Below are 25,397 nucleotides of genomic sequence, written 5' to 3'. Positions count from 1 at the left end.
TGTCACCAGGTACCCTCTGACCTCTCTGCACATGGAGCTGCCTCCCTCAGGGGCTGCTGCATGTTGAGGTTCGACACGGGGCCTCTCCTCCTTGGCATTACATCTGAGTGTGGCTGACATTTTCTTGGCCATGCGCCAGGCTCACAGGCTTGGGCTGAGACCTGGGGCCCGGGGCTGGCAAAGGACTTGTATTTAATGAGAAAGTTCCAAATGCCCCTGCTTTTTCTGTGCAGGTACAGCCTCAAGAGGTGGGTGGGAGCACCCCACTAGCATTTATCCAGGGACCTCAGCAGGTGTGTCTGATTCCAGAGTCCAGCCTGCTCCCCATCTTAGTTTGCTTTCTGTTGCTGTGACAGTGCCACCGACTGCTAGAAACTGATCAAGAATAGAGTTAACTGAGCAGGCATTGAGCCTTGCACGCGAGGCACCAATAGGACACCCCTATCTCACGTCTGCCCAAGTGGCTGGGTTTGATACCTGGCTCTGGCTCCTTGTGCCAACTTCCTGGTAATGCAGACCCTGGGTGGCAGCAGGTGATGATTCAAAGTGGTTGAGTTCCTGCCACCCCACGCAAGAGACCTGGAACGAGTTCCTGGCTTCAGGCTTCAGCCCGGCCCCGGCCCAGCCACTGAGGGCATCTGGGGAGTAAGCCAATAGGTAGGAGCTCTTCCCGTCTGTCTGTCTCTCTCTCCCTGTGTTTCTCTGTCCTCTCAAATAAATAAAGCACGGAGTTTGTTTCACTCCAGGTTCTGCAGGCTGGGAAGCCCAGGAGCATGGTGTTGGTGAGGACCTCCTGCTGCTTCCTCACGTGGCAGAGGGCAGAGAGCGAGCCCGAGAGCTGCTCCCGTGGCAGCTCCTTAACCCATGAGTCCGTGGGTGGACTCACCAGGTTGTGCAGGCAGAGCCCTTGTGGCCCCCAGTCACCTTCCTGAAATCCCACCTCTCCAATGCCATTAACATATAACTTTGGGGATTAAGCCCCCAACACTTGAAATTCGGGGGGCACCGGCAGCCCCTGGCTGCCTTGCAGCTCGGGCTCACTGATGCAGAAATCAGCTCTTGAGGGTCCTTGTGCCCAGGGTGGCCACCTGGCAGGTGCGGCTGAGAGTTTCCTGCCCATGCAACAGGTCTCTGGGCCCATTGCTGTAATCACACAGTAAAGGAACCAGACTCTCTTAATGATTGATTTATTGAAAGGTGGGATTGGTGAGAGGGTGTGGAAAGATTTAGACCTTCCCTCTGCTGGTTCACTCCCCAGATGACTGCAACAGCCAGGTCTCTCAAGTGAGGTGCAGGGGCCCAAGCACCTAGGCCATCTTCCTCTGCCTTCCCAGGCACATTAACAAGAAGCCGGATCGGAAGCAAAACAGCCCTCCAGAGTGGGATGCCAACGTCACAAGTGGGCACTTAACCCGCAGAGCCACAGTGCTGACTGCAAGGGACTAAACTTTTACTGTCTGTTTCCTGCTAGCTTTGGGCAGGGGGTTGGTTCTCTCGCCTCTCCATCCCGCTCAGCAGGTAAATTCTGAAGGTAAATTCCATTACACCCTTTTTTAGCAAAAAAGAAATGGAGGATCAGAGGGGCCATAATAGCTCTGGGCCTTCTTGCTGGGATTGGAGCCCCTGGATCCTGACCCAAGCCTTGCTTTGTGAGATTCTGGATTTCCTGGCCATACCCTCCAATGTGCACATGGGGAAACCGAGGCTCAGAGTCACACACCCGAGGGCACACAGCGCATGAGTGGCACCACTGGAATCTGCCTTCCACACAGGAACCTTGGGACAGCTTCCGGCTGTGGGCCACTTTCTCACCTGGGAGCAGAGCTGTAGGCGATGCCCGCCCCTGGAGGATCTGAGAAATTCTGACATTCGTCCAGGGTCACCCAGGTTGTAAGGAGCTCTGTGTGCCTGGCCCTGGTCTTCCTGTGTGGTCGTGTAGTCATCACCACATCCAGGGTGCTGTGCTCCGGGCCAGGCCCTGGAGTCATGGTGCTGAATTAAGAAACAAGGTCCCCCTCCTGCCCCAGGGAAGAAGAGGCAGAATGGAAGCAGACACGAGAGCACGGAGCATAGAGCACTCAGGTTTCAGGTGGTTCGGAGCAGGAGAGGCACAGGACTCTGCACGATGATGTTGGCAGGGGAGCACCCCTTACCCCGGGAGATCGAGGGGGGCTCCCGGAAGAGGCGACAGCTCAGCCAGTCCATCAAGGACAGAGAGGATTTGGCCAGGCATGGGCCAGGGAAATGAGTCCCAGACTGGGGGGGGGGGTGCAAACAGCAGCCCCCACCCCTCCTGTGCCACACCCAACGATGCTTCAGGTTGCTTTCAGAAAGGCAGAGCAGCAGGTGTCTTGAGTGTTCTGTGCATGAGATGGAGGAGGGCTCCTGGGAGCCGGCTCAAGGCACAGAAGCACCTGCCAGAGGAGGGACGGGGAGCTGGGGGCAGAGGAAGGCAGCCACGGCCCCATGCTTTGTTGTTTCTCTAGAGGATGTCTGATTGTTTCTTTGAGTTTCAGACCTTAGGTAGGGCTCGGCCTTCCACCCATCGTCCCTCCGTCCACTTGGTACATTTTTATGAGCACCTACTCTGTGCTGGGCCTTGCACATACTGGTGAGGGCAAGCGAGGGCCCTGCCTGTGCAGTGCACCCAGTCCAAAGGGGAAGACGTGTTGATCAGGTGATGGGAGGTGTGAGATCAGGGGATGGGAGGGAATGTCCTGGCACTCTGGTCTGTGTAGCCATGATGCTCCTGGGAGCCAGTGTTCCTGGGCTACACAGTCCCAGGGCGTTGGAAGGACAGAGGCTGTTTTCCTTGGGCTTGCTGGGAGAGTTCTCAGTATACATCACCCACCTGAGACCGGATGCCCGGTCAGGTCACCCCTGCAGTGTCCCTTCAGCCAGAGCCTATCCCCTCCTACCTGTCTGATCCCCCCTCTTTCCTCCCTGGGGTCTCCTGAGTCTCTGACTCAGAGCCTCTGGGTTCAGACCTTTGCCTGCGTGGCTTGTCTGATTAGCTTCCTGCTTTCCTCCAGATCTCAGTGTCACTTCCTGCAGGAAGTCTTCCAGGGTGGCTCATGTAATATTAACTGGGCCCATGGTACCACACTCCAGGTCCTCCAAAAAGAGAGGGGATGTGGCTTTCAGCTCCATGCCATGAGCTTCAAAAAGTTGGTGAAATGGAATTTAAAGTAAGTTTACTTTGGTGTAAAAATTGTGAAATCCATGCATAGGTTTTCAAAATGTGTATTTTCCATGAACTGGTTGAGGACACACCCCCCCCCAAGCAGCTCCCACTAGCTGCTGTGGGGGTGGTCTCTTGCCCACTACTGGTCTCCAGAGGAGCAGCCTGGGACCCACAACCTCCCTTTGCCTAAATTTCCCACAGAGCTCAGTGGAAAGAATTCAATCTTGGAGTCAGACCCAAATGCCGAGTTTGTCTCAGCCACTTCCCAGGTGCTGAACTCCAGGCCTCTCCAAGCCTTGGTTTGCTCATCTGTAAAATGGGCCCAATGTTCCATCAATAAGGGCATCAAATAAGACAACAGAAAGTGGCCAGGACGGAGCGATGCATGGCAGGTGCTCAGGATGGAAGCAAACTTTAGTCTGGCGGTGTTGTCTCTTATGCCCTATAACTTCTCTATGAGACAGTCAACCAGTGGTACCTGTCTAGTCCCCACGGCCAGGGCTGGGCCTGGAAGTGACCTCACCGTGTTTTCTCCACAGGTCCAGAATGTCCATGGAGCCTTCAACGCTCTTGGGGGAGCAGACAGGCTCACCTCCAACCGTAAGTGCCTCTGCCATGCGGCTTCCCAGGCTGCCCACGGTGGGTGGGTGGGAAGGGGCTAGGTCCTGCTCAGCAGGTGGTCAAGGTGAGCCACCCGTCGCATGCCTGGCCTGTGAGGGAGGTGGGGAAAGGGAAGGCCATCAGCTCATGGCAGCCTAGGTGCACCCCCGCACTGGACGACTATGAGCCACGGCCATTACTAGCCTTGGCCTTACTGCCACGGCACAGCTGAGCTGACGTGATCACCTGTGACCCCACAGGAAGTGATGACACAGCAGAGTCCGTGCTGGCTCCAAGTCACATGCACCCTGAGAACCAGGCTGCAGGTAGCCCAGGCAGGGGTGCCCACCCAGCTGCCTCCCCACCCGCCTCTCCTCCCGCATGTGGGCGTTCGCTCCCAGAGTCCTCTCCCTCCTTGGCTCTTGGCCCCTCAGCCCAGTTTAGAGACAAGGTCATGTCCCTGCAGAAGGATGTCTGTGCAGGTGTGCATGTTCCCCTGCACGTGCATGGCAAGTACGTACACACATGTGCGTGGCCTGGGAGGCCTTCGCTGCTCAGGCATACCCCCCCCCCCCAGATGGGTCCTGCCGCCCAGCTTGCGTCACTTTGCCTGCTTCCTCACTCATGCTCACTTCCCCTCCTCAGAGCTCCTCTTGACAGTTTCCATGGTCAGGAATGCAGGCAGAACTCCCCTCTGTGACCCCCCCCCCCCCCAGACACCTGACGGTGCTTCTCTGCATCCTTGTGAAACCCTTGTGCAGAGGCATCTTCATTCTCCAGGGCCCAGAGGGCAGCTTCCCTTGGCCTTGTGTCATTGGCATTCTTTTATTAAAATATGTATAAGTTAGGGGCCGGCACTGTGGCCTAGCGGGTAAAGCCAGAGCCTGCAGCGCTAGCATCCCATATGGGCGCCGGTTTGAGTCCCGGTTGCTCTACTTCCCATCCAGCTCTCTGCTGTGGCCTGCTGGAAAGCATCAGAAGATGGCCCAAGTCCTTGGGCACCTGCACTCCCATAGGAGACCCAGAAGAAGCTCCTGGCTCCTGGCTTCAGATCAGTTGAGCTCCAGCTGTTGGCAGCCATTGGGGAGTGAACCAGCAGATAGAAGACTTTCTCTCTCTCTCTCTGCCTCTGCCTCTGCCTGTCTGTAACTCTGCCTTTCAAATAAATAAATCTTTTTTAAAAAACTATTTATTTTATTTATTTGAACAGCAGAGTTAGAAACAGAGAAACCTTCCATTTGCTGGTTTACTTCCCAAATGGCTGCAACAGCCAGGGCTGGGCCAAGCCAATGCCAGGAGCCAGGAGCTTCTCTCAGGTCTCCCACATGGGTGCAAGGTCCCAAGCACTTGGACCATCTTCCACTGCTTTCCCAGGTGCATTAGCAGGGAGCTGGATCGGAAGTGGAATAGTCAGGACTTGAACCTATGCCCATAGGGGATGCTGGTACTCAGGTGGCAGCTTAATCCCACTTACCCAGTGCTGGCCCCATGGTTTAGCACTCTTATATCACAGCAGGTTACTTTATTTTTCTTTATTTATTGTTCTATTTTTTCTATTTTTGTTATTTATTTGTTTATAAAGCTGAGAAAGAGAGATCAATCTTCCATGTGCTGGTTCACTCCCCAAATGGCTACAATGGCCAGGGCTAGGCCAGGTTGAAGCCAGGAGCCTAGAACTCCGTCCAGGTCTCCATGTCGGAGGCAGGGGTCTCAAGCACTAGGCCCATCTTCTGCTGCCTTCCCAGGTGCATTAGCAGGGAGCTGGATCAGAAGCAGAGCAGCCGAGTCTCGAAGCAGCGCTCACATGGGATGCTGGCGTTGCAGGTGGCAGTGTAGGTCGCCGTGCCCATCACGGCACAGTTTGTACTTGGCAGGTGTCAAGGCCACACAGTTGCCCACCTGGCAGCTCAGCGTGCTTTAGGCAGTCATTATCTTGCCCGTGAGACCATCCCAACTTCTCCCCGTGTAGTCGTTCATCGGACGCACACGGTGTCTGCCCTGCGCCATACCCAGTTCCTTTCCAGCTGGCTCCGTGCCCTTCCCTGCTGCTGTCCCCGCAGTGAGGAGGCTGCGCAGTTTCTCGCCACTGATGAGCCACGCCCCCTTGTTTGAATGCGAATGTCTGGCAGTGAGCAAGAGAGTGACTGTCCCATGGTGGAGCTGTCCTTGTGGTTCCTGGAAGGGCAGTGAGCTGTCCCAGAGTATCCACGTACACTCGCAGCCAGACACGCTGCTCAGTGCCTCCTGCTGGGTGAGCTTCGAGCTACAAATGCCCCTGAGCATGAGAGCAGGTAAAGGGTGTGGACAGAGACCTCACCTGCTCTGGGGCTCGCCATGAAAGCTATCTCAGGCTGGCTTAAGTGGAAGGGAAAACGCGTGCGATCAGCCTCCGGCCAGCCCAGGTGGGAGAGCTGGCTCTGCAGCCCCAAGCTCCAGCCTCCACCAGGCCTCCAGCCCCCAGTCTCCCTGTGGACACTGCTGCTTGTCATTCAGGTCTTAGCGCAAATGCCACCACCTCGGAGAAGCCCTCCTGCCCACCTTCCTGAGAACCCTGTCTCCTCCCTAGCACGTGTCTCTGTTGCTCTGAGCTGTCGCTCCAACCAAGACATAAGCTCCATGAGCTCAGGTACGCTGCCTCGCCCTCAGCTCTGTCCCCGGACCAGCCCAGTGTCCAGTGTGTAGCAGGCGTAGGACCCCTGGGGAGAGAGGATCAGCCATCATGCTCTGGAGGCCACTGCGCTGCCGGGTGGCAGCAGTGTGGCGATGAGGACCTTGAACTCCGGGACCCCGTTCCACAGTCTCAGCAGAGGCATTTCACTCCTCTAAGCCCCATTGATGTGGACTGCTGGTTTACAGATGCAGAAGTGGTTGTCTGGTGCGGTGTTTAGGTCGCCACTTGGGGGCGCTGGCATGCCCTCTCCGAGTGCTTGCTGTCTGGCTGCCTGCTGACCCTACCGTGGGAGGCAGCAGATAATGGTCGCCACCATGTGGGAGACTCAGCCTAAGTTCCAGCCTCCTGGCTATGGCCTGGCCCAGGCCTGGCTGATGCAGATATTTGGGGAGTGAGTCAAAGGGTAAAAGTTCTTTCTCTCTCCTCCCCCCACCCTTTCTCTCTCTCTCCTGCCTTTCAAATAAAAATAAAAATTTTTAAAGTTTACATCAAAATAAATAAATACAAAAGCAGATTGCAGCTGTGTGTTGATAACTGCTGAAGCCGGGGAGCTCGTGGTACAGCCCCTGTTTATGTTTGAGTTGTTGCTCTGTGAGATGTGGGAAGAGATGGAGGCAGTGGGAAGGGAACGTGGACCAGGTTGGACCAGCAGACTCTAGGAACAATCAGCTCACCAGGGCTCCGCGAGGATGGGGTTTAGCATGGTGTCTCCAGTGGGCACTTGACAGATTGCATCAAAGGCCTCCAGCATGGCCATGGCCCTGAGCCGTCTGTTCTACTCCTAGGAGATCATCAGGGGAGGGCATGAAGATCTAGGCAAGTTGTGTCCGTTGGGTCATTGTGAGTGAGCGAGAGTGCAAGGAACCATGTTGTGGAGCCACCGTTGGGGTTGGTTGCGTGCATGGCCACGGGCACCGACACCGGGGCTGCCAAGTGTCCCATGCCAAGCCTTGGGACAGTCGGGCGGCAGGCGTGGATTGAGCCTGTAGGTCAGGCACCGTGCTAGATGCTGGGGATGTGGAGTTCAAGAAAATAGACTCTCTTGAGATTCTGTTGGCTACACAAATGTGCATAACCACCTTAGACGGGGCTTATACGTGGGAGCAGGAGCCACAGCCATCCCTGGATGACTTTCCTTTATGATCACCTGTGTTTCGTACAAATTCAAAGTACACACTGCAGGTGTGATTTGGGGAGGACATCCATTTCTGCTTTCCTCCGTGTCTGTCACCCAGAGCGACAGGCATTGGAGAGGGAGGTTTGCAGAGTCTGAGCCCTACCCTAACCCCGTCCAGTGGGACTCCCCAGGGAGCAGGTGCAGGTGGTCTGAGCCCCACTGAGAACCGTCACAGGGGGAGCAGAGAGGGGTCGGGGTCTTCACAGACTTAGCTCCTGGGCTGCAGAGCTTTTCTGGGTCTTCAGAGGAATCCACTCAGAACAGTTCAGGAAGCCCCGTCACCACTTCCTGAGAGGCAGTGCTGGCAGGAAGAGGCAATGGGGGAGGGGGGGCTCCAGGGCCTGGAGTGTTCCCTCCCTCCCACCCTTCTTACAGAAGGCACACGTGTGCAGGGACCCAGGACTGACTGGCCGGTGAGATCAGGACTGGAACCCACAGGAGTGAATGCCCGTGTTTTACCTCCATGTCTCCAGACTCAACAGCCGAGAAGGGAAAAATAATAGATGGACTAGGGCTCTCTTAGCCCCCCAGGGGCCCAGCAGGAGTCATACCTTGCCAGGCAGCGCTTGACTGATTCCGCTTGCCTCATACTTATCAGCAGCTGATTCATCCATTCATGCCCCTGTTCATTCATCCAGGAAGCGCTTGCCACCGTCCACTCTGTGCCAGGCCCTGCGCGGGGCTCTGGGGACACGCGGATGAGTAAGGCTCGGCCCATGCCCTCATCACCCCCCCTCCACTCAGGAGGAGCGGTGAGAGGGCTACCGTGGAACGTGGCAGAGCTGAGCCGTGGGGAGCGCCGACCTGCTACTGACAGGAAGTGGGGGAAGCCATCCATTCTTCATCGATGCAGTGCTGGTGGTGGGCTCTTCCTTTTCAAAACAAACCCAGGGGCAGGCATTGGGGGCAGGGGTTAAGACGCCGCTTGGGAGTCCCACACCTCATTTGGAGTGCCTGGGTCTGATTGCAGCATCCTGGGAATGTGCACCCTGGGAGACGGCAGGTGATGGCTCAAGGTCTTGGGTCCCTGCCACTCACATGGCTTCAGCCTGGCCCAGCCCAGGTTCTTGCAGGCATTTGGAGAGTAAAGCCGAAGATAGATGATCTCTGTGTGTGTGTGTGCGCGCGTGCCTTTCAAATACAAAAGGAAGTGCCGGCATCTCATGGGTGCTGGTTCAAGTCCCAGCTGCTCCACTTCTGATCCAGCTCTCTGGGGAAGCAGTAAAAGATGGCCCAAGTCCTTGGGCCCCTGTACCCACATGGGAGACCTGGAAGAAGTTCCTGGCTCCTGGCTTCAGATAGATGTAGCTCTGGCCTTTGCAGCCAATTGGGGAGTGAACCAATGGATGGAAGACCTCTCTCTCTGCCTTTCCTTCTCTATGTAGCTCTGACTTACAAATAAATAAATAAATCTTTTAAAAAAATACAAAAAGAAAAGAAATAATTTTTTGAAAAGAAACAACAATCCCAGTTTATTTCCAAAGCGAGAATCTCTGAACAATACCAGGAGGTGCACAATGAAGTGGAGCCTTTCTCAAACCCTGCCTCTTCCTCCCCAGGGATAGAGCTGCTCGCAGGGCCTCAGGGACAGGTCACTCTTACAGCTGCTCACGCCCATCTAGAGAGTCTGCCCCCATCACCAAAACCTGCCGTGCCCCCTGCTCCCTGGCTGGGCTCCGGTGCTCTAACCACACGTCTCGGGGAGTGTCCTCTCCCAGCGGCCACTGTGCTGGTGGGCATTGGGCTGCTAACAGGATTTTGGTGTCGTAGGCAGCACAGGAGGAACGATCCTGGCAGATGGGGTTTCTCCTCTGAGTGGGGAAAGAATGGGGAATGAGCCCCCTGGCGACGGCAGCCAGATTTTAGGATTAAAATGACCTAGCGAGAGCTACGAGGCAGGCCGTGTCCCTCCACCTTCACCTTGCTGTCTCCTTCCCACAGCCCTGGCCTCCCACGACTACATCCTGAAGATCGTGCCCACGGTTTACGAGGACAAGAGCGGCAAGCAGCGCTACTCGTACCAGTACACAGTGGCCAACAAGGTATGCTGGTGGTGCTCCGGCCGAGCGGTGTGCAGCTGCGCCCTCTGCTGGCCCAGGGCGGAGGTGCCAGGTGGCTATACTCGCACCCCTCAGCTATTCCTTTCAGGAAGCTCCCTGGGGGACCCTCTCCTGCAGGGCTGTGTTTCCAAGCGAAGACAGGAGACCCAATCCCTGCCATCAGTCAAAGGGAGACGTCTAACCACGAGGCAGAATGGGATCTGTTTGAGAAGGAGCAGGCAGGGAGGCTTCCCCGCAGGTCCCGTTGGTTGCAGACCTGCACACTCAGACCCCCAGCTGGTCAGCACACAACAGCGCTCTCTAGGCGGAAGCACTCGGCCCAAGTCACAAGGCAGTGGATCCCATCAGGATGACTGTTGCTCTGTCGATTGGTTGGCAGAGAGGTCCCAACCCTGCCCCAGCACTCAAAGTCGTGGAGAAGTGCCAGGCCTCAGTGAGAACCAGGGCCAGGCCAGAGGCAGTGGAGTGAGGGGACCCAGCCATCAGTGGTTTGCAGCTGACAGCCACAGGACACTCCTCCCTCTGTCTCATGGCTGCTAAACCCCCTGTGGGTGGCCCGTTATTCAGCTCACAGTAACAGGAGGGGGAGGAGCTGCCCCTGATGGAGTCCACACCATGGACCTGCTCAGCTCTCTGCCTCCATCAGCTTTCTCAGCCACCATGTCAGAGCTGACACCGGGACAGTGCCCATCCCCACTGGTACAGATTTGACCCCGGAGGCACAGATGGGGGTCGCGGAGGTATCAAGTTGCCAGGCGCAGATAAGCACGGGATCTAACTTGGGCTCTTGGTCACATTACCTGCTTGCTCTGAACCAGAGGCTGTTGGGTCTGCCCACCCCAGGGTGACATGGGTGCCTCTGCTGTGGCCCTCCCTGGACTGGTGTTCGGGTGTAGCCTTCCAAGGGGAGACCCGAGGGCATCCCGTGGTCACCTGCCAGCACTGACAGCCCAAGCCGGGAGGACACGGGGCAGTGTAAGCAGAAAGAGCCAGGGCTCCAAGCCGCACTGCCAGCCCACGGTTCAACTCCATCCCTCGCTGACTGTGTGACCTACCTGAGACACATCACGTAACGCCGTGTGCCTCAGTTTACTGAGCCTGCTACCCACGGTGTAAGGTGCCACCCACCGAGGCACTGTTTCAGAAATGCCGGGCTCGCCAGGGCGGCTCTGGGTAAAGGATAACCTGCTGCTGCTCGTTCCCATGTTCCCACTCCTTGTCTGCATCCCGCGACTGTGGGGTGCAACCCAGGGAGTCACTCTCCCCAGAGAGAGCTGAGCTGCCTTCGCTCAAGGCTCCTTCCCCACAGGCTCTGGCAGGGCCCCAGCCAGCTGAACTCATTCAGTGTTCTCCCGGGCCCCGACCGCAGCGTGCCCTTGGGAGCAAGCAGCAGCCGCCCTCGGCGCCATCCACAGAAGCAGCCAGAACTGCCTGGGCCCAGCAGCTGGGATGGGAGGGGGTACCCTGGTGGTTCGATTGGCTCTCCTGTTGTTGTGGACAAGAGGGTATGGCCCAGAGGTTTCCAGCACTCTGAAATGGCCAACATGAGAAAGAGTCCACTGATGGTCCCTCCCGTCACCCAGGGATTCAGATGGGGCGCCATGGTCATCGCCCCGGATCAGCCTCCTGGTCCTTGCTGTGTGCTCTCTCTGGCGGCCTTGGCCTTGGCCTTGCACTCCTGACTGTTGTTCTTCCTCTGGAAGCTGGTGCGCTCCCCCATGGGCTTCACACTCAGGCACACAGACACACACATGCTCACCCTCACGCACATGCACCCACGGAACTCCTGCTGGCCCACCGTGTGCCTCGTGGCATCTTCCAATGGCCCTGGGGACACCTGGCTGCTCGTCCTCATCCCTGCATGGCCCCCTGTCCCACACGGGTGTCTGCCTCCTGCTCTGAGCCTCTCTGGGGGAGGGGCTTGCTCACTCTGGACCCCCAGCAGCCAGGACGGGGCCTGCATGGTGGAGGTGCTCACCAGCTGTTGTTGAGTAGATGAATGGGTTTTGTGTGGCGCAGGATGAAAGGGAGGGAACAGGCCTTAACTCAGGCTGAGCCAGAGACCACACGTTGCCTCTTATGTCCCTGAGTTCCGATTTCTCTTTTGATCTGGAGCCACTTACAGGTTGCAAGGTCAATTTCCAAATAACCGAAGGGGTCCAAAACACCCCCAGCAGTGTTGCCCACCTGAATGTGGATGGCAGGGTTAGGGCTGTGGGGTAGGGGTGTGAGAGGGGCCGGTGGGGTCTGCCTCTGTAGGGGAGGAGGGAGAAAGGCCTTTCTCCGGAACAGTTTCCCACTCCCAACCCTCAGGACACATGGTTTGTGCCTCTGACACTCACATACCCTACCTGCCCCCACCCTAGGAGTACGTGGCCTACAGCCACACAGGGCGCATCATCCCTGCCATCTGGTTCCGCTACGACCTGAGCCCCATCACGGTCAAGTATACCGAGAGACGGCAGCCGCTGTACAGGTTCATCACTACGGTGAGTGGCCTGGGGCACCTGCTCTCTCTGAGACTGGGCAGGGCCTGCAGGGCCGGGGGGAGCTCCAGCCCCGAGGAAGCTGAGCAGTGTGTAATCAGGAACACGCCCGTGTCAAGGTCATCCAGAGACACCTTCCGGGGGAAATGGCACAAGAGCCGTCCGGTCCTGCAGCAGGTCGTACAGCTCCTCTTCGTGATGTCCTCCCGTTCTTTATTTTTATGAGAATTATTCTTAGCAACCTTTATCCCGTTCTGTGGAAATTTCACAGTGAAGATTTAACTTTTTTTTTTTAACTGTGCCAGGTTTCCAGTTGTAGCCGCTGATGTAATCAGGTTTTTTCTTTCTTTTTTGCCTGCTTTCTTTTCTTTATCTGATCTTATTTTTGGGTGTGTTTTTTTTTTTCCTCTTCTTTCTCATCCAGCTTTCTCTAGGGCAGCTTCAAGCTGATGTCACTTTTATGCAGATCAGATGATTTCTATCGCAGGTACTGTTTTCCTGGTCTTGCATTCAGAACTCCCTAGGAGGTCACAGCGCGTTGCTTCAGACCCCAGACCCAGGGGACCCCGAGTAAGCCAGAGTCAGCTGCCGTAGAATTCCCAGGTGGAAACCGAGGGCTGAAGACATTAGTGCATCTCTGTCTTTGCCTGCTTTTAATAATGGCTCGTAATCAGTGCTCTTTCATTTCCTGCTGTACCTCGGTCTGTACTAGTCAGGCCTCTGTTACAGAAGAGAAAGAGCCATGCTTCGTGCTGGCGTTCTGGGTAAGGAAGTCTCAGGGATGGCTGCATCCAGCCACCAGCATCAGGAATGGGGCTCTCTGCGTTTCTTTTTAACCTGCTTTCCTCTGCCCGGGCTCCCTGCCCTAATAGAATGTATCAATACAAACTGCAGCTTTCTCAGGTATTCCACCCACCCCACGCCCCAGAAAGGACGGTGCTCTCGCCGGCCTGTGCTTGCGGCTTGGGGACCCGGCGTGCTCTGCTTGGCCAGGCCTGGGTCTCTCGCCCTCTCTTGAGCCAGCCCCATCCAGCCCTCAGGGACAAAGACTCTGAGGGATGGGATCCTCAAGAGAAAACCAGAGGCCTGATGGTAGAAGAGGCAGGAGGAGGTGCCCGGAGGCAAAGCAGTCGCTTTCTCAGGACCAGGCCTTCACCTTCTTGACTGCCCCGCCTTCTGCAGCCTCCCAGGCTTGGAGGCATCCAGTGACCAAGAAGGGAGCCCGCTGGGCGCAGAGTATGCCCTAAGCGTGGGGTGTATCCGAGTCCTCCAACAGCTCTCTGCTCTTCTCTTTGCATGGAAATCGGAAACTTGCATTCAACAGATGATGCCTGTCACATAAAGTGGAAACACCACAAAGAGGTGGGCAATGACATTTGTCAATCAAACATATGTGAAAGGAGTAACGTTCAGAATTTACATGCAGAGGACCTCAGGGCCGGCATTTGGTGCAGTGGTTAAACTGCCACTTGGGATGCTGGCATCCCATGTCAGACCGCCTAAGTTCAAGTCCCAGCTTTGCTCCCAATTCCCACATGGGAGACCAGGTTGAGTTCCAGGCTACCAGCCCCAGCCTGGGCCAGCCCTGGCTGTTATGGGCATTTCGGGAGTGAATCAGCAGATAAGAGATCTTTATCTGTCCCTGTCTCTCTGCCTTAATACATCTTTACTTAAAAAATTAAATAATGAGAGAATTTATATGAATCAAACAAGCAACTAAGCCATCAGAAAGAAAAATGGGCAGAGACTGAAGACTTGTTTGTCACAGAAGACACCATTAGCCATGACAGGGAACCCAAGTTCACGGGCAGTCAGAGGAGTGAACTGCAGCTCAGTCCCATCAAACTGACAGAAACCAAACCTGCCGCTGCAGAGACCAGGAGGATGTGAGGCTGGTGTGCAGGTGCATTTGGCCACTCTGGAGGAAGATGTGGAACCCCTGTGGCTCCCAAAGCCAGGGGATTTATGTTGTTCCCTGAGACCCCACAGGATGGTACACCCACAGGTGGGTCGATGCTGAGTCTTTCTTTTAAGATTTATTTATTTGTTTGAAAGAGTTACAGAGAGAGAGGGAAAGATGGAGAGATCTTGACACTCCCAAGTGGCCGCAGTGGCCAAGGTCAGCTTTATCCAGGTCTCCCACATGGGTGGCAGGGGCCAAACACTTGGGCCATCTTCCACTGCTTTTCCCAGGCTCGTTAGCAGGAAGTTAGATCTGAAGTGGAGCAGCCAGGACTCGAACCAGCACCCATGTGGGATGCCGGCACTGCAGGAGACAGCTTTACCCGCTGTACCACCATACCGGTCCCTGGGTGTTGATTCTTACTTGGGTTTTCCGCTGCACACCCACAAGAAGCCACAAGTAGGCGCCCCGGTGCCTCCGTGCAGATGTAGCCTGCTCCACGGAGGCCCTGGGGTCTATAGCACCAACAGCAGTGGAGAAAGCCCCTCTGCCACACTCACTGAAGGGTTGAAAGCCTCTTCCATGTCCCCTTCCTGTTGACTGGAATTCTCCACGTGCTAGGCCCAGTGCTGGGCATGGGGATCGCTGCGTCAGACACAAGCCCTGTCCTCTAGCAGCTCCAAGGTCCCCAGGGCAGATGGTTGAGCACGCAGAAACCTGCAGTCCCATCCAGCATGAACCCACATGCAGGCGTGGACCTGGTGCAGCAGTGCAGAGAGGAGAGCACACCCTGCTCTGTCAGGAAAGTTCTAGAAGGGACCCAGGAGATGGGCCTTGCAGAGCGAGGAGAGCATGTGCACAGGCCCGGGAAAGCCGCAGGGCCTCCTTCAACAGTTCAGGGACCCCCAGGTGCAGGTGCAGGTGAGCCACTGACTACTAAGAGCTGGAGGTCCCAGGAAGCCAGTCAGGCAGACCCTTTCTTTGTCACCTGTGCCCCATGAGGCCTTTTCCTTCTCCTCCCCTTGGCCACCGGCCTGTCCCCCGTCTGTCCTTGAGTGTGGGCCGATGACACACCAGGCTGCTGCAGGCAGCAGTGTCTCAGTGCCTCCATCTTGGTGGCCACAGCAACAGCGGAGTCAGCCCTGAGTGAGGCAGCTGGCTGTCCCTGGCAGATGGCGTCACCATAAGGTTTTCAAAGGCCCTGCGTTGTCCCGAGGCCGCAGATGTGGGGATGACGCTCACGCTCAGACACACACATCCACACGCAGCACGGACAGAGAGCCTCGGCGGCTGGGGTGGGGCCGGGGTGGGAGCGCGGGCACCTGCTATGGCTTCTGTTTCCCTCACACACTTGTGTGCAAAGCCCCCAGGCCCCAAACAAGGGCCTCTGCAAATAGCTCCTGAGAGGGGCTGCTCCTGAAGAGGGGGCTTAGGCCAGCAAGTGGGCGTGTGGGAGGCAGCTGCGGGCCGGCAGGAATGAGGGGGAGGCGGGGCGAGGCGTTCCCACGATGAAGTTCCAGGGCACCTGGCTCATCCACGCTTCGTGCTCTCCCAGCAAATTCCCTCCCCACCCCCACAAAGGGACCAAGCAAACTGTTGGCCAGTGTGCAAGTGACTGCCTTCTGCGTGCCGCCTTCCCGCCCTCCCACGCACGCACATCTGTCCCCTACCACTTGCTGAGGCTCCCTGTTGGAGATAAGTGGGCCGTGCTGACAGATGGGCCGGCTTCCCAGGTGTCAGATCTCTTGCCTGTGTGTTGTGTGGTCTGTTTTATTTGTGGGGGAGGGGCAGGTGGAAAGAGCCAGAAGTCCCAGAGTCCCAAATTGAGGGCGGAACGACAGGTTGTTATTTTTATTTTATTTTATTTTATTTTATTTTATTTTATTTTTTGTCCACCAAAAAGTACTGGGTGGCAATGACGTGTCCCTGCTAAGTGCTACTCAGAACCATGCCTGGAGCATCGTGCAGCTCATTGAGCTCAAGTGGTGTCCTGGACCCTTGGCTGAGACTCAGCCTGGGTTGCTGCTGTAAGCCCCACCCACCAGCCTCCCCCCTCCTCCCCCCAGCTTTCCTGGCCGGTGAAGTCATCCCCAAGCCTAATGATGGCACGTCACTGCAGTGCCCCAGGCCGATTAGGACCTCTGTGTCCCCAGCAGCCATACAGGGCCTGAGCTGGATGGAGGCGCTCAGATGTACCCATGGCAGCTTGATAGGACTTTCCTTCCTAAGATGACCTTTCTGTGCCAGGTCATCTTAACACGGATCCCCCGTGAGCCTCCCCGAGGCCCTGCAAGCTAGGAGAGCTTGTGCCTGTTTTGTCTATGAGTTTAACTGAGGCTTAGCGACCTGGAGAAAATCATCCAACAGCACACAGCGGTAAATGGCAGGCTGGGGCTTGGACGCCAGTGCCTGTCTCTGCAACATCGCCAGCCCCTCGCCCTGGCTTGGGAGCCCCTGGCTTCTCCATGCGCCCCAGAAAAAGGCAGTAGTAGCTGAGCCCCTTGAGGTCACAGAGCCCCTGGCAGGACACCAGGGTCATTCGGTCCAGTGACTTCCTCCCTGGGAATCAGAAAGAGATTCTCTAGCAGGCACAAAGTGATGCTGGGAGCAGCCATGTGAAATCACGGCTGCTGGCTGCAAACTGAAAAGACGCGAGCCGTGCGCCAGGCTGCCTGGCGGATGTTTGCGGGTTTCCTGCCCACATCTCAGCACCGAGTGTTCATCTCTGGCCTTCCACAAGCATTTTGCCAGAAACAAAAAGCAGCAGGTGCCCACAGGTGGGGGAGCCTGGGGTATCGAGAAGGATGGATAGGAGACAGATCCGACTGAGGTTTTACCCACAACTGTGGAGCGAGTTGGGAACCACGCCTTGCACAGCCTGCTGTAGGCAGCCTGGACTCTCTCCTCTGCCCCCACCTACCCTACCCAGGCCTTCCTCAGTAGCCTGTCCTGCCTGGACTGGGAGAGTGGGCCTTAGCCATCCTTGCTGCAGTGCAGGTGGACAATTACTAGAGGCTAAGCGGTGAGCATCCAGAGGGAGAGGGGGACACCTTGGTCCCCAAGACACTTTCCATCCTCCAAGGACGGGAACAGAGCCCAAGTCAGGATCTCAGTGATTCAGGTCTGGAAACGCCTGAAAAACTCCTGTTCTGATCCTTCTGGGGCGAAGGAGCTAAAATAGATATTCCAAAGGTTGTGTACCAGAGGCAAGTGGATCCAGCTGGGTCTGCACCCAGAGCTCATGCCCCTGCTGCTTGCCTTTCTTTTTCTATTTGAAAGGCAGAGTTACAGAGAAAAGGGAGGAGACAGAGAAATCTTCCATTTGCAAGGGCTGGGGCTGGGCCAGGCTAAAGCCAGGAGCTCCATCCAGATCTCCCACGTGCGTGGCAGGACCCAAACACTTGGACCATCCTCCACGGCTTTCCCAGGTGCATTAGCAAGGAGCTGGATTGGAAATGGAGCAGCCGGGACAGCAACTGGTGCCTACATGGGGATGCCAGCATCGTAGGCAGCGGCTTAACCCACTGCGCCACAATGCTGGCCCTGCCACTTGCTTTTCCAAGGCAGGTTCTAGGGTGTACAAGGAACGTCAGACAGAGCTGGCTTTTTTTATTGGCCACACAGCTTCTTACTTCATTAACTCTATGGGTGGGGTCGGTGGGTCCCTAATTTCAGGATATCTGATATTTTAAAATTAAAACAATTTTAATTTTTATTTTATTTATGTGAAAAGTAGAGAGACAGAGCTTTCCCATCTGCTGGTTTGCTTCCCAAATGCCCCCAATAGCTGGGGCCGTTCTGGTCCAAACTCAGGAGCCCAGAACTCAATCCGGGTCTTCTACACGGGTGAAGACTATCACCTCCTGCCTCCCTTGGTGCGCATTAGCAGGAAGCTGGAATAGAAAGAGGAGCCAGGACTTGAACCCAGGGACCCTGATGTGGGATGTGAGCACTTCAGGCAGTATGGTAACTGCCGCACCCCAGGGTATTTGATTTTGGATGGAGAGAGCATGTAGATGCAGAAGTCCTCAGTACAGGGAGAGAGCCAGTGCAAGGGTCTTCAGGCCAGGAGGGAAGCAAGGTATTTAGCAGGGAAAGGCCTCTGGCAGACCCCCAAACCTGAATTCCAGCAGCCCTTGCTTGAGGCTGTGTGACCTTGGACCAGCCTCTCCCTCTCTGAGCTCTGTCCCATCATCTGAGTAATGGCGGTTACCCAGCAGATGCAAGGATTGAATGAGAGGGCAGAAGCAAGAACTGAGTCAGGCCCGGCACATAGTAGGTGCTCAACCAAAGGGGAGGGGGTTGGGGGGTATTTTGCAGCTCTGGCCATTATGTAAGTGGCGGGGAAGGGGGGGTGCCACTCGCCCCAGGCCTGTGGGAGGAGGTGATGGTGAGAGCGCTGGGTGGAGATCACCACACCCTCCCCCTCCACCCCTCAGCCTCCAAGCCCATCGTCAGCTCCCCTTCTGCGGCCCGCCCCCGCCTCTGCCTGCACCACGGGGCTGCTCTCATCCACGGCTCCAGCCAGTCTGCCGCCCCTGCCATGTGATGGGCCTCCATTCATTATTTATTTCCTCAGACTGCGCCTTTTCCACGAGCTTTGAAAGCTGAGCTGAGTGGATCAGGAAAGTGAATGAGCAGTTCCCGGACACCCAGGGTCCCGCAGGCAGCTGGACAGCAGCCGTCTCGGGCCTCCCAGCAGGCCCCATTTTCCAGATTGGAGAAACTGAGGCTCAGAGAGGCAACCCTGGCTTTCCCGGGCCCGGGTCGGGGAGCTGGGCTTCCACCCCAGGAGTGTTTACTCTGTGATCCAGGCCCACAGGCGAGGAACCGGGTAGGCAGCCGTCCGTACCCTTGGAAAAACAGGCACTGGGTGCCCCGGCTAGTGTGGTCGGAACACATCCTTGCCGTAGCACAAGGAGCCGAGAGCTGTCATTGAAATGTAAGGCACACAGCTTTTGCGTTAGGTAAACTGACTTGCTTGTCGTCACAGTGGACGGCTGGGAGCAGAGGCGACACTGGTGACTTCTGCTGGGCGCCCATGGAGGTGCTGTACTCGGGCTCACTGTGGCCTGGAGGTCACATTGTCCTTGCTGTCGCTGAGCAGGGCAGGGCTGCTCGCGCTGGCTGGGATGGCCCTGCCTGGCTGAGCTTGTCCCCTGCTGTGGGGAGCTGATGGGGAGATTGATGGGCAACAGTGAGGGCCAGGGGACGGGCCACGGGTGCTCTCACTCTGCGTCACGTCAGTCCTGAGAGGCGAGGAGCAGTCCTGTTCTTAAAAGGAAGGAACCCAAGGCACAGGAAGCAGGGGGCCACAAGGACTTGCGAGTGGGGCGAGTCCAGGCCAAGTTCTGCCACTCTCCAAAGCCAGACCCTCTCTGTGACAGCACAAGGCCCCCTGCACCCCTGGGCTTCCCGGCACTACCTCCCCCAGCTCCTGGCCGACACCCCTGGGAGTGTGCGTCATTCACTCCCTGTCAGACCCACCCCCTTCTGTCACTCACTCCCTGCCCCCCTCCCTTCGGCACTCAGGCACGGGGCACTGGGGAGACACGGTGCCCTCCACCCGCACCCCTGCCACCTGGCCAAAGACCCAGAGCCGCTCTGGCCTGAAGTGCTTTGCCCCAGCAGGATGCCCATCATCACTGATGCTGCTCGGCACTGCCCCGAGGAAGCGCTCAGTCCGGGCCTCAGCTTCCCCATCTGTGTTATGGGTTGCTGTAAGGGCTTCACAGGGCAGCTGCACAGAACCTGCCTGCGGTCCTGGGACGCCCTTGCTGTCCTGCTCATCAGTGAGTTGATTTGTCCCCTGCCTCGAGTGCCAGCCAGAGAGTGGAGGTACTCTCCCAGGAGGCCCTGGGAGAGTAAGTGATGTTTTGCCCATTTTTCCAATCAAAGTGGTTCTCAGAGAGGTTTAGAAAATTCCAGATCTTAGGACCTGGCATTGTGGCATAGCAGGTAAAGCCACTCACTGCCTGCACTGCCAGCATCCCATGTGGGCACTGAGTTGAGACCCAGCTGCTCCGCTTCTTTTTTTTTTTTTTTTTTAATTTTTATTTATTTATTTATTTTGACAGGCAGAGTGGATAGTGAGAGAGAGAGACAGAGAGAAAGGTCTTCCTTTTTGCCGTTGGTTCACCCTCCAATGGCCTCTGCGGCCAGCGCATCGCGCTGATCCGAAGCCAGGAGCCAGGTGCTTCCCCCGGTCTCCCATGCGGGTGCAGGGCCCAAGCACCTGGGCCATCCTCCACTGCCTTCCCGGGCCACAGCAGAGAGCTGGCCTGGAAGAGGAGCAACCGGAATAGAATCCGGCACCCCGACCGGGACTAGAACCCGGTGTGCCGGCGCCGCAAGGTGGAGGATTAGCCTGTTAAGCCACGGCGCCGGCCAAGACGCAGCTGCTCCGCTTCTGATCCAGCTCCCTGTTAATGGCCTGGGGCAAACAGTGAGAGATGGCCCAAGTATTTGGACCCCTGCCCCACACATGGGAAACCTGGGAGAAACTCCTGGCTCCTGGCTTTGACCAACTGTGGAGTGAACCAGCGGATAGAAGATTCTCTCTCCTTTCTCTCTCCCTCCCTCTCTCTCTCTCACTCATATCTCTCCCCCCTCTCTTTTTCCCTCCCCCTCTTTCCCCCTCTTTCTTGAATTGACTTTCAAATAAATAAAAAAGGAAAAGAAAATTCCAGGCCTTAGCAACAAGGTCACAGCCCTCTGGTCGACTGGAAGATGAGATTAGGTCATTTCCTGAGCACCTGCCAAGTGCTAGGCATCCCACAGGTGTTTTCTGCAGTATGGCAATCAGCAAGGTAGGGGTGGCTTTCCCACTGAGCTCCCCCACAGCTAGCGTGGGTGAGTGACAGGCCTCAGCCTACCGCAGCATCAAGACCCTTGAGGACTCCCCAGCTCTCACTGCACCCCCGCCCCACCACGTCCAAGAAGGTGTGCACCTCCCTGTCACGTGGTTGGCTTTTGGCACCCCCGAAGAAGCCTGGTTCTCCCCGCCTTCCTGCACGCAGAACAACATGTGGGAGTTCTTTACTTTATCTTCCAGAATGTTTTTGTTTTGTTTGAGAGAGACGGGGAGAGAGCTCCCATCCACTAGTTCACCCAAATACCTGTAGCAGCCATGGCTGAAGCTGGGAGCTGGGACCTCAGTCCAGGTCTCCCACGAGCGTGGCAGGGACCCAATTATTTGAGCCATCGTCATTGCCCCCCATGGCCTGCATTAGCAGGAAGCTGGAGTCAGGAGTCAAACCCAGGGATGTGGGCATCTGAACAGCCAGGCTAAACACCTGCTCCCATCCCGCATCAAATAAGCTTTATCATAGGTATGTGTACATAGGAAAATACACAGCACGGATGGAGTTGGATACTATTCCCGCTTTGTGGTGTCCACTGACGGTCTTGGAATGTGTCCCCTGCAGATGAGAAGGGACTGCCCATGGCAGCAGTGGGCAGGCCCCTGGAATCCCCTCAGCTTGGAGGGACCTCCATGGAACGTGCCAGGATTTTCCTCCAACACACAGAGCTCCTCCATCGACCAGTGGCCAGCCCCTTCAACAGATACGGAATAATGGGGCACACATTTTCGAATCAAGTTCAGTGGCATCAGTGCATACGCATAGGAGCTCAGCTTGGGGCCAAGAGCCGCTCACTCTGTGACCAAGGCTGACTGCTGCCGGTGCCTCAGTCTCCCCACAAGCCGTGTAGTTTCTTGTGTACCCAACGCGTGTATTGTCTCCCCCTGCTCGAGGCTTCAGTGAAAGACGACTTCAGACCCGGTGCCAGGTGTCTGTGAGTCACAGGGAGTTGGGTTCCAAACTGTGTGTAGATGAATACAGATTGTGTGTGTGTGTGTGTGGTTATTTTTTATTTTTTGCTCCATTGCACTTAAGTCATATTTTCCTATCCTATGAGCCAAGCTCTAAAAGCATTTTGCGGTATAAAATCTCCCATCATCTGATCCACTCTACCGAAATAAACCGCTCCCCTGCCGTCATCGTCCCTGAAAAGTGCCACTGCGTCATGCGTTGAGGCTGGCGGGGGAGCCTCGCCCACTGCAAAACACTTCAGCATAATCCCCCCAGCGCCTGCTATCCGATGAACTCGCTGGGGGGCTGCTCTGGTTTCTTGGGCTGTTATTACTGGAATGCCAGCTGCTCCACTTAGAGCTCGCCTGTACAGAGCCGCTCTGTCTGTCCTGGGCCGTGCAGGTCTCTGCTTAGCTCATCCCATGGAAATGCCATTTAAAAAATAAACACCAGGTCCATTCACCCGTCCTGTCGCTCTCCTGGCCTCCCACCGCTTGACACCCATTAAGGCGCTGCCATCTCCCAGAGTCCTCCAGGGGTTGCACGTCACTGGCTGGCTGTCTTCCCACAGCTCCCCTGTGGCGACTAGCAGTCTTGGAGGGCCTGTGGGAGCAGGGGCGGAGGCGGGGGAGTTTCCTGACTCCCGTGGACGTTGAATTCATTCTTTGAAGTCCTGAGTAAGCAATCTATAGGCCATCAGATGTTGGGTTTGGTAAGTCATCAGTGAAGTTTAGCAATTTCAATACAAAGTTGGTACAGGTGCTCCTCGACTTACGATGGGGCCACACCTGGATCAGTCCATTATGCTGAAAACATCCTAAGTCAAAAATGCATCGAGTCATCATAGCTTAGCCTAGCCCACCTTAAACAGGCTCAGAACACTTGCACATGACCCTGCATTTGGGCAAATACCAACTAACTCAAACCCTATTTAATTGAAAAGTGTTGGGGCCAGCACTGTGGTATAGCAGGTAAACCCGCTGCCTGCAGTGCTGGCATCCCATATGGGTGCCAGTTCAACGCCTGGCTGCTCCACTACTGATCCAGCTCACTGCTATGGCCTGAGAAAACAGAAGAAGATGGCCCAAGTCCCTGGGTCCCTGCACTCGTGGAAAGACCCGGAGGAAGCTCCTGGCTCCTGGCTTTGGATCAGTGCAGCTCCAGCCATTGTGGCCAATTGGGGAGTGAACCAGCAGATGGAAGATCTCTCTCTCTCTCTCTCTTTCTCTCTCTCTTTCTCTCTCTCTCTCTCTGCCTCTCTGCCTCCCCTTCTTTCTCTGTGTAACTCTGACTTTCAAAGAAATAAAAATTTAAAAAATAGTAAAGTGTTGAATATCTCACATGATTTGTTGATTATTGTGCTGGACATGAGACATGAGCATACTTCTACACCATTGCAAAGCAAAAGAATTGTGAGCCGAAAAATTGGGGTTCTTTTTTAAAGATTTTATTTGTCTATTTGAGAGGCAGAGTTACAGACTGAGAGAGAGAAGGGTCTTCCATCTGCTGGTTCACTCCCCCAAATAGCTGTCATGGCCAGAGGTGAGCCAATATGAAGCCAAGAGCCTGGAGCTTCCTCCAGGTCTCCCACGCGGGTGCCAGGCCACAAGCAGAGAGCTGGATCAGAAGTGGAGCCACCAGGATATGAGCTGGCACCCATATGGGATGCCAGCACCTCAGGTGAAGGCTTAGCTTACTACGCCACAGCACCGGGCCCTAAACTGAACTATTGTAACCCAGGAACAAAATGTAATTCAATTGAGTGGGCATTTTGTGCCTGCAGTGCCGCAGAATGTCTTGCTAAGACGACAGTCCCTGAAATTTTAAACCTCACTTTGGCCACTGGCTGTGGCACTGGACAAGTGATTGAGGGGCTCTATGCCTCAGTTTTCTTAGCTGTGAGACAGTGGTACCTATGCCCCCGGGTTGGACTGGGGATGTAGCTGGCCTGAAGCACTGCGCCTGGCCCAGAGAAGGTGCCATGTAAGTACTGGCTGTCATGTCGTGGTTAGTGTAGTGTGGTATGGCGCAAAGTTAGAAACTACAGACATACTGCAGTCATCATCAACCCCCCACTCCCGACTACCGTCCTTCTCAGGGACTTTGACCCTCAGGGGACACTTGCTAGTGTTTGGAGACACTTTGTCTCTTGCAACAAGGGGGAGACGGTACCACGGGTGTCTCATGGGTGGTGGCCAGGGATGCTACTAAATGCCCTTTCATGCCCAGGACAGCCCCTTGCAATGAAGAAGTGTGTTGGGGTAGGCGTGTGGCCCAGCAATTGAGACATATCCGTATCAGAGTGCCTAGGTTCGAGTCCTGGCTCTGTCCCAATTCCAGCTTCCTGCTAATGCACAACCTACAAAGCAGCAGCAGTGACTCGATGCCTGTGGGATTGGGCTCTGGCCTCCTGGCCTTGGCCTGGCTCACCCCAGCCACTGCAGGCATTTGGGAAATAAGATGAGCGATCCTCTCTCTCTCTCTCTCTCTCTCTCTCTCTCTGCCTGTGTCTTGCTGATATATTTTTTTTTAAATATGAGTCAAATAGATAAAAAAAAAAATGGTAGTACCATCAGGAAACTTGTCCTGTGAGCTTTTTGGTGGCGGCAAGGCCTGCCTCCATGCGGCACGCATTTGGCTGTCATTTTGCATTTACTGGTGTGATGAGTTGCTTACTGTCCATCTCGCTGATGGGCTAGGCTTCTGAGAATGGGAGATTGGTTTCTAGCTCTTGTCCACCCAGGCCAGTGCTGCGCATTCAGCCCTTCCCCCATCTTGGTCCCAGGCAGCACTGGGCCTGGATCTGTCTGACCCAGGCTCAAGTCCCAGCACTGAATGACCCTGGGCTGGTGGTACTGTCTTTCAGAAGCTCCTCTGAAATGGGATTGTAAATATTGTGAGAAAGAAAGAGAGTCCCCATCCACAGAGTCACTTTCCAAATAGCCATGAGAGCCGGCACCGGGCCAAGCCAAAGCCAGGAGCTGGGAACCCAATTCAGGTTTCCCCATGTGGGTGGGCAGGAACCGGACTGCTCGGGCCATCACCTGCTACTTCCCAGGGTCTGCATTGGTGGGAAGCTGGAGTTGGGAGCCAGCTGGGAATTGAACCCAGGTACTCCATCTGTGGGATGTGTGCATCTTACCTGGCAGGCTAGATGCCTGCCCCGATACATTTAAGTACAGGATCTGGGGCCGATACATGCCTGAGCTCAGCTCGTCACTGTGCAGGTCACCTAAGCCCTGTTTTCCTCACCTGTGAAATGTGTCAAGTTCCCTTCCTCATCCCGAGAGTTTATATGGAAATTAAAGACCCTGGGGTTAGCGATAATCGCCTTTGTTATCACTGTCTCTGTTGTCCCACAAGGGATTCCCTTGTGTGTCCCAGACCCTGCTGATGACCAGGTGGCAAGAATACTGGACATAATGGGGCAGAGCGTCTGTGGGTGCAGACCCCACATCTGGTGGTCTGGGAGGGGTCTCACCTGGCGCTTCCTTCGCACTGA

The 25,397-nt window shown here is 55.8% G+C and overlaps 1 protein-coding gene across 3 annotated transcripts in view; it reads left to right on the top strand.

The window, feature by feature from the left end:
- The window catches only part of ERGIC1 (endoplasmic reticulum-golgi intermediate compartment 1), a 109,874-nt gene that overhangs the window by 82,588 nt on the left and 1,889 nt on the right, over positions 1 to 25,397 (top strand). For 2 of the 3 annotated variants that reach the window (XM_062188680.1, XM_062188679.1), the window contains exons 7-9: positions 3,724 to 3,784; positions 9,574 to 9,674; positions 12,059 to 12,181. In XM_062188680.1, the coding sequence (XP_062044664.1) occupies positions 3,724 to 3,784; positions 9,574 to 9,674; positions 12,059 to 12,181 (285 nt within the window). Of the gene's footprint in view, positions 1 to 3,723; positions 3,785 to 9,573; positions 9,675 to 12,058; positions 12,182 to 13,502; positions 13,536 to 25,397 lie in introns of those variants that run through there. The other variant, XM_062188682.1, reaches the window with a different exon arrangement.

The sequence above is a fragment of the Lepus europaeus genome, chromosome 4 (genome assembly GCF_033115175.1).
Source record: "Lepus europaeus isolate LE1 chromosome 4, mLepTim1.pri, whole genome shotgun sequence".
Lineage (NCBI taxonomy): Eukaryota > Metazoa > Chordata > Mammalia > Lagomorpha > Leporidae > Lepus > Lepus europaeus.
Note: the sequence above shows the minus strand (reverse complement) of the source record. Positions and strands in the feature narration are given on the sequence as shown.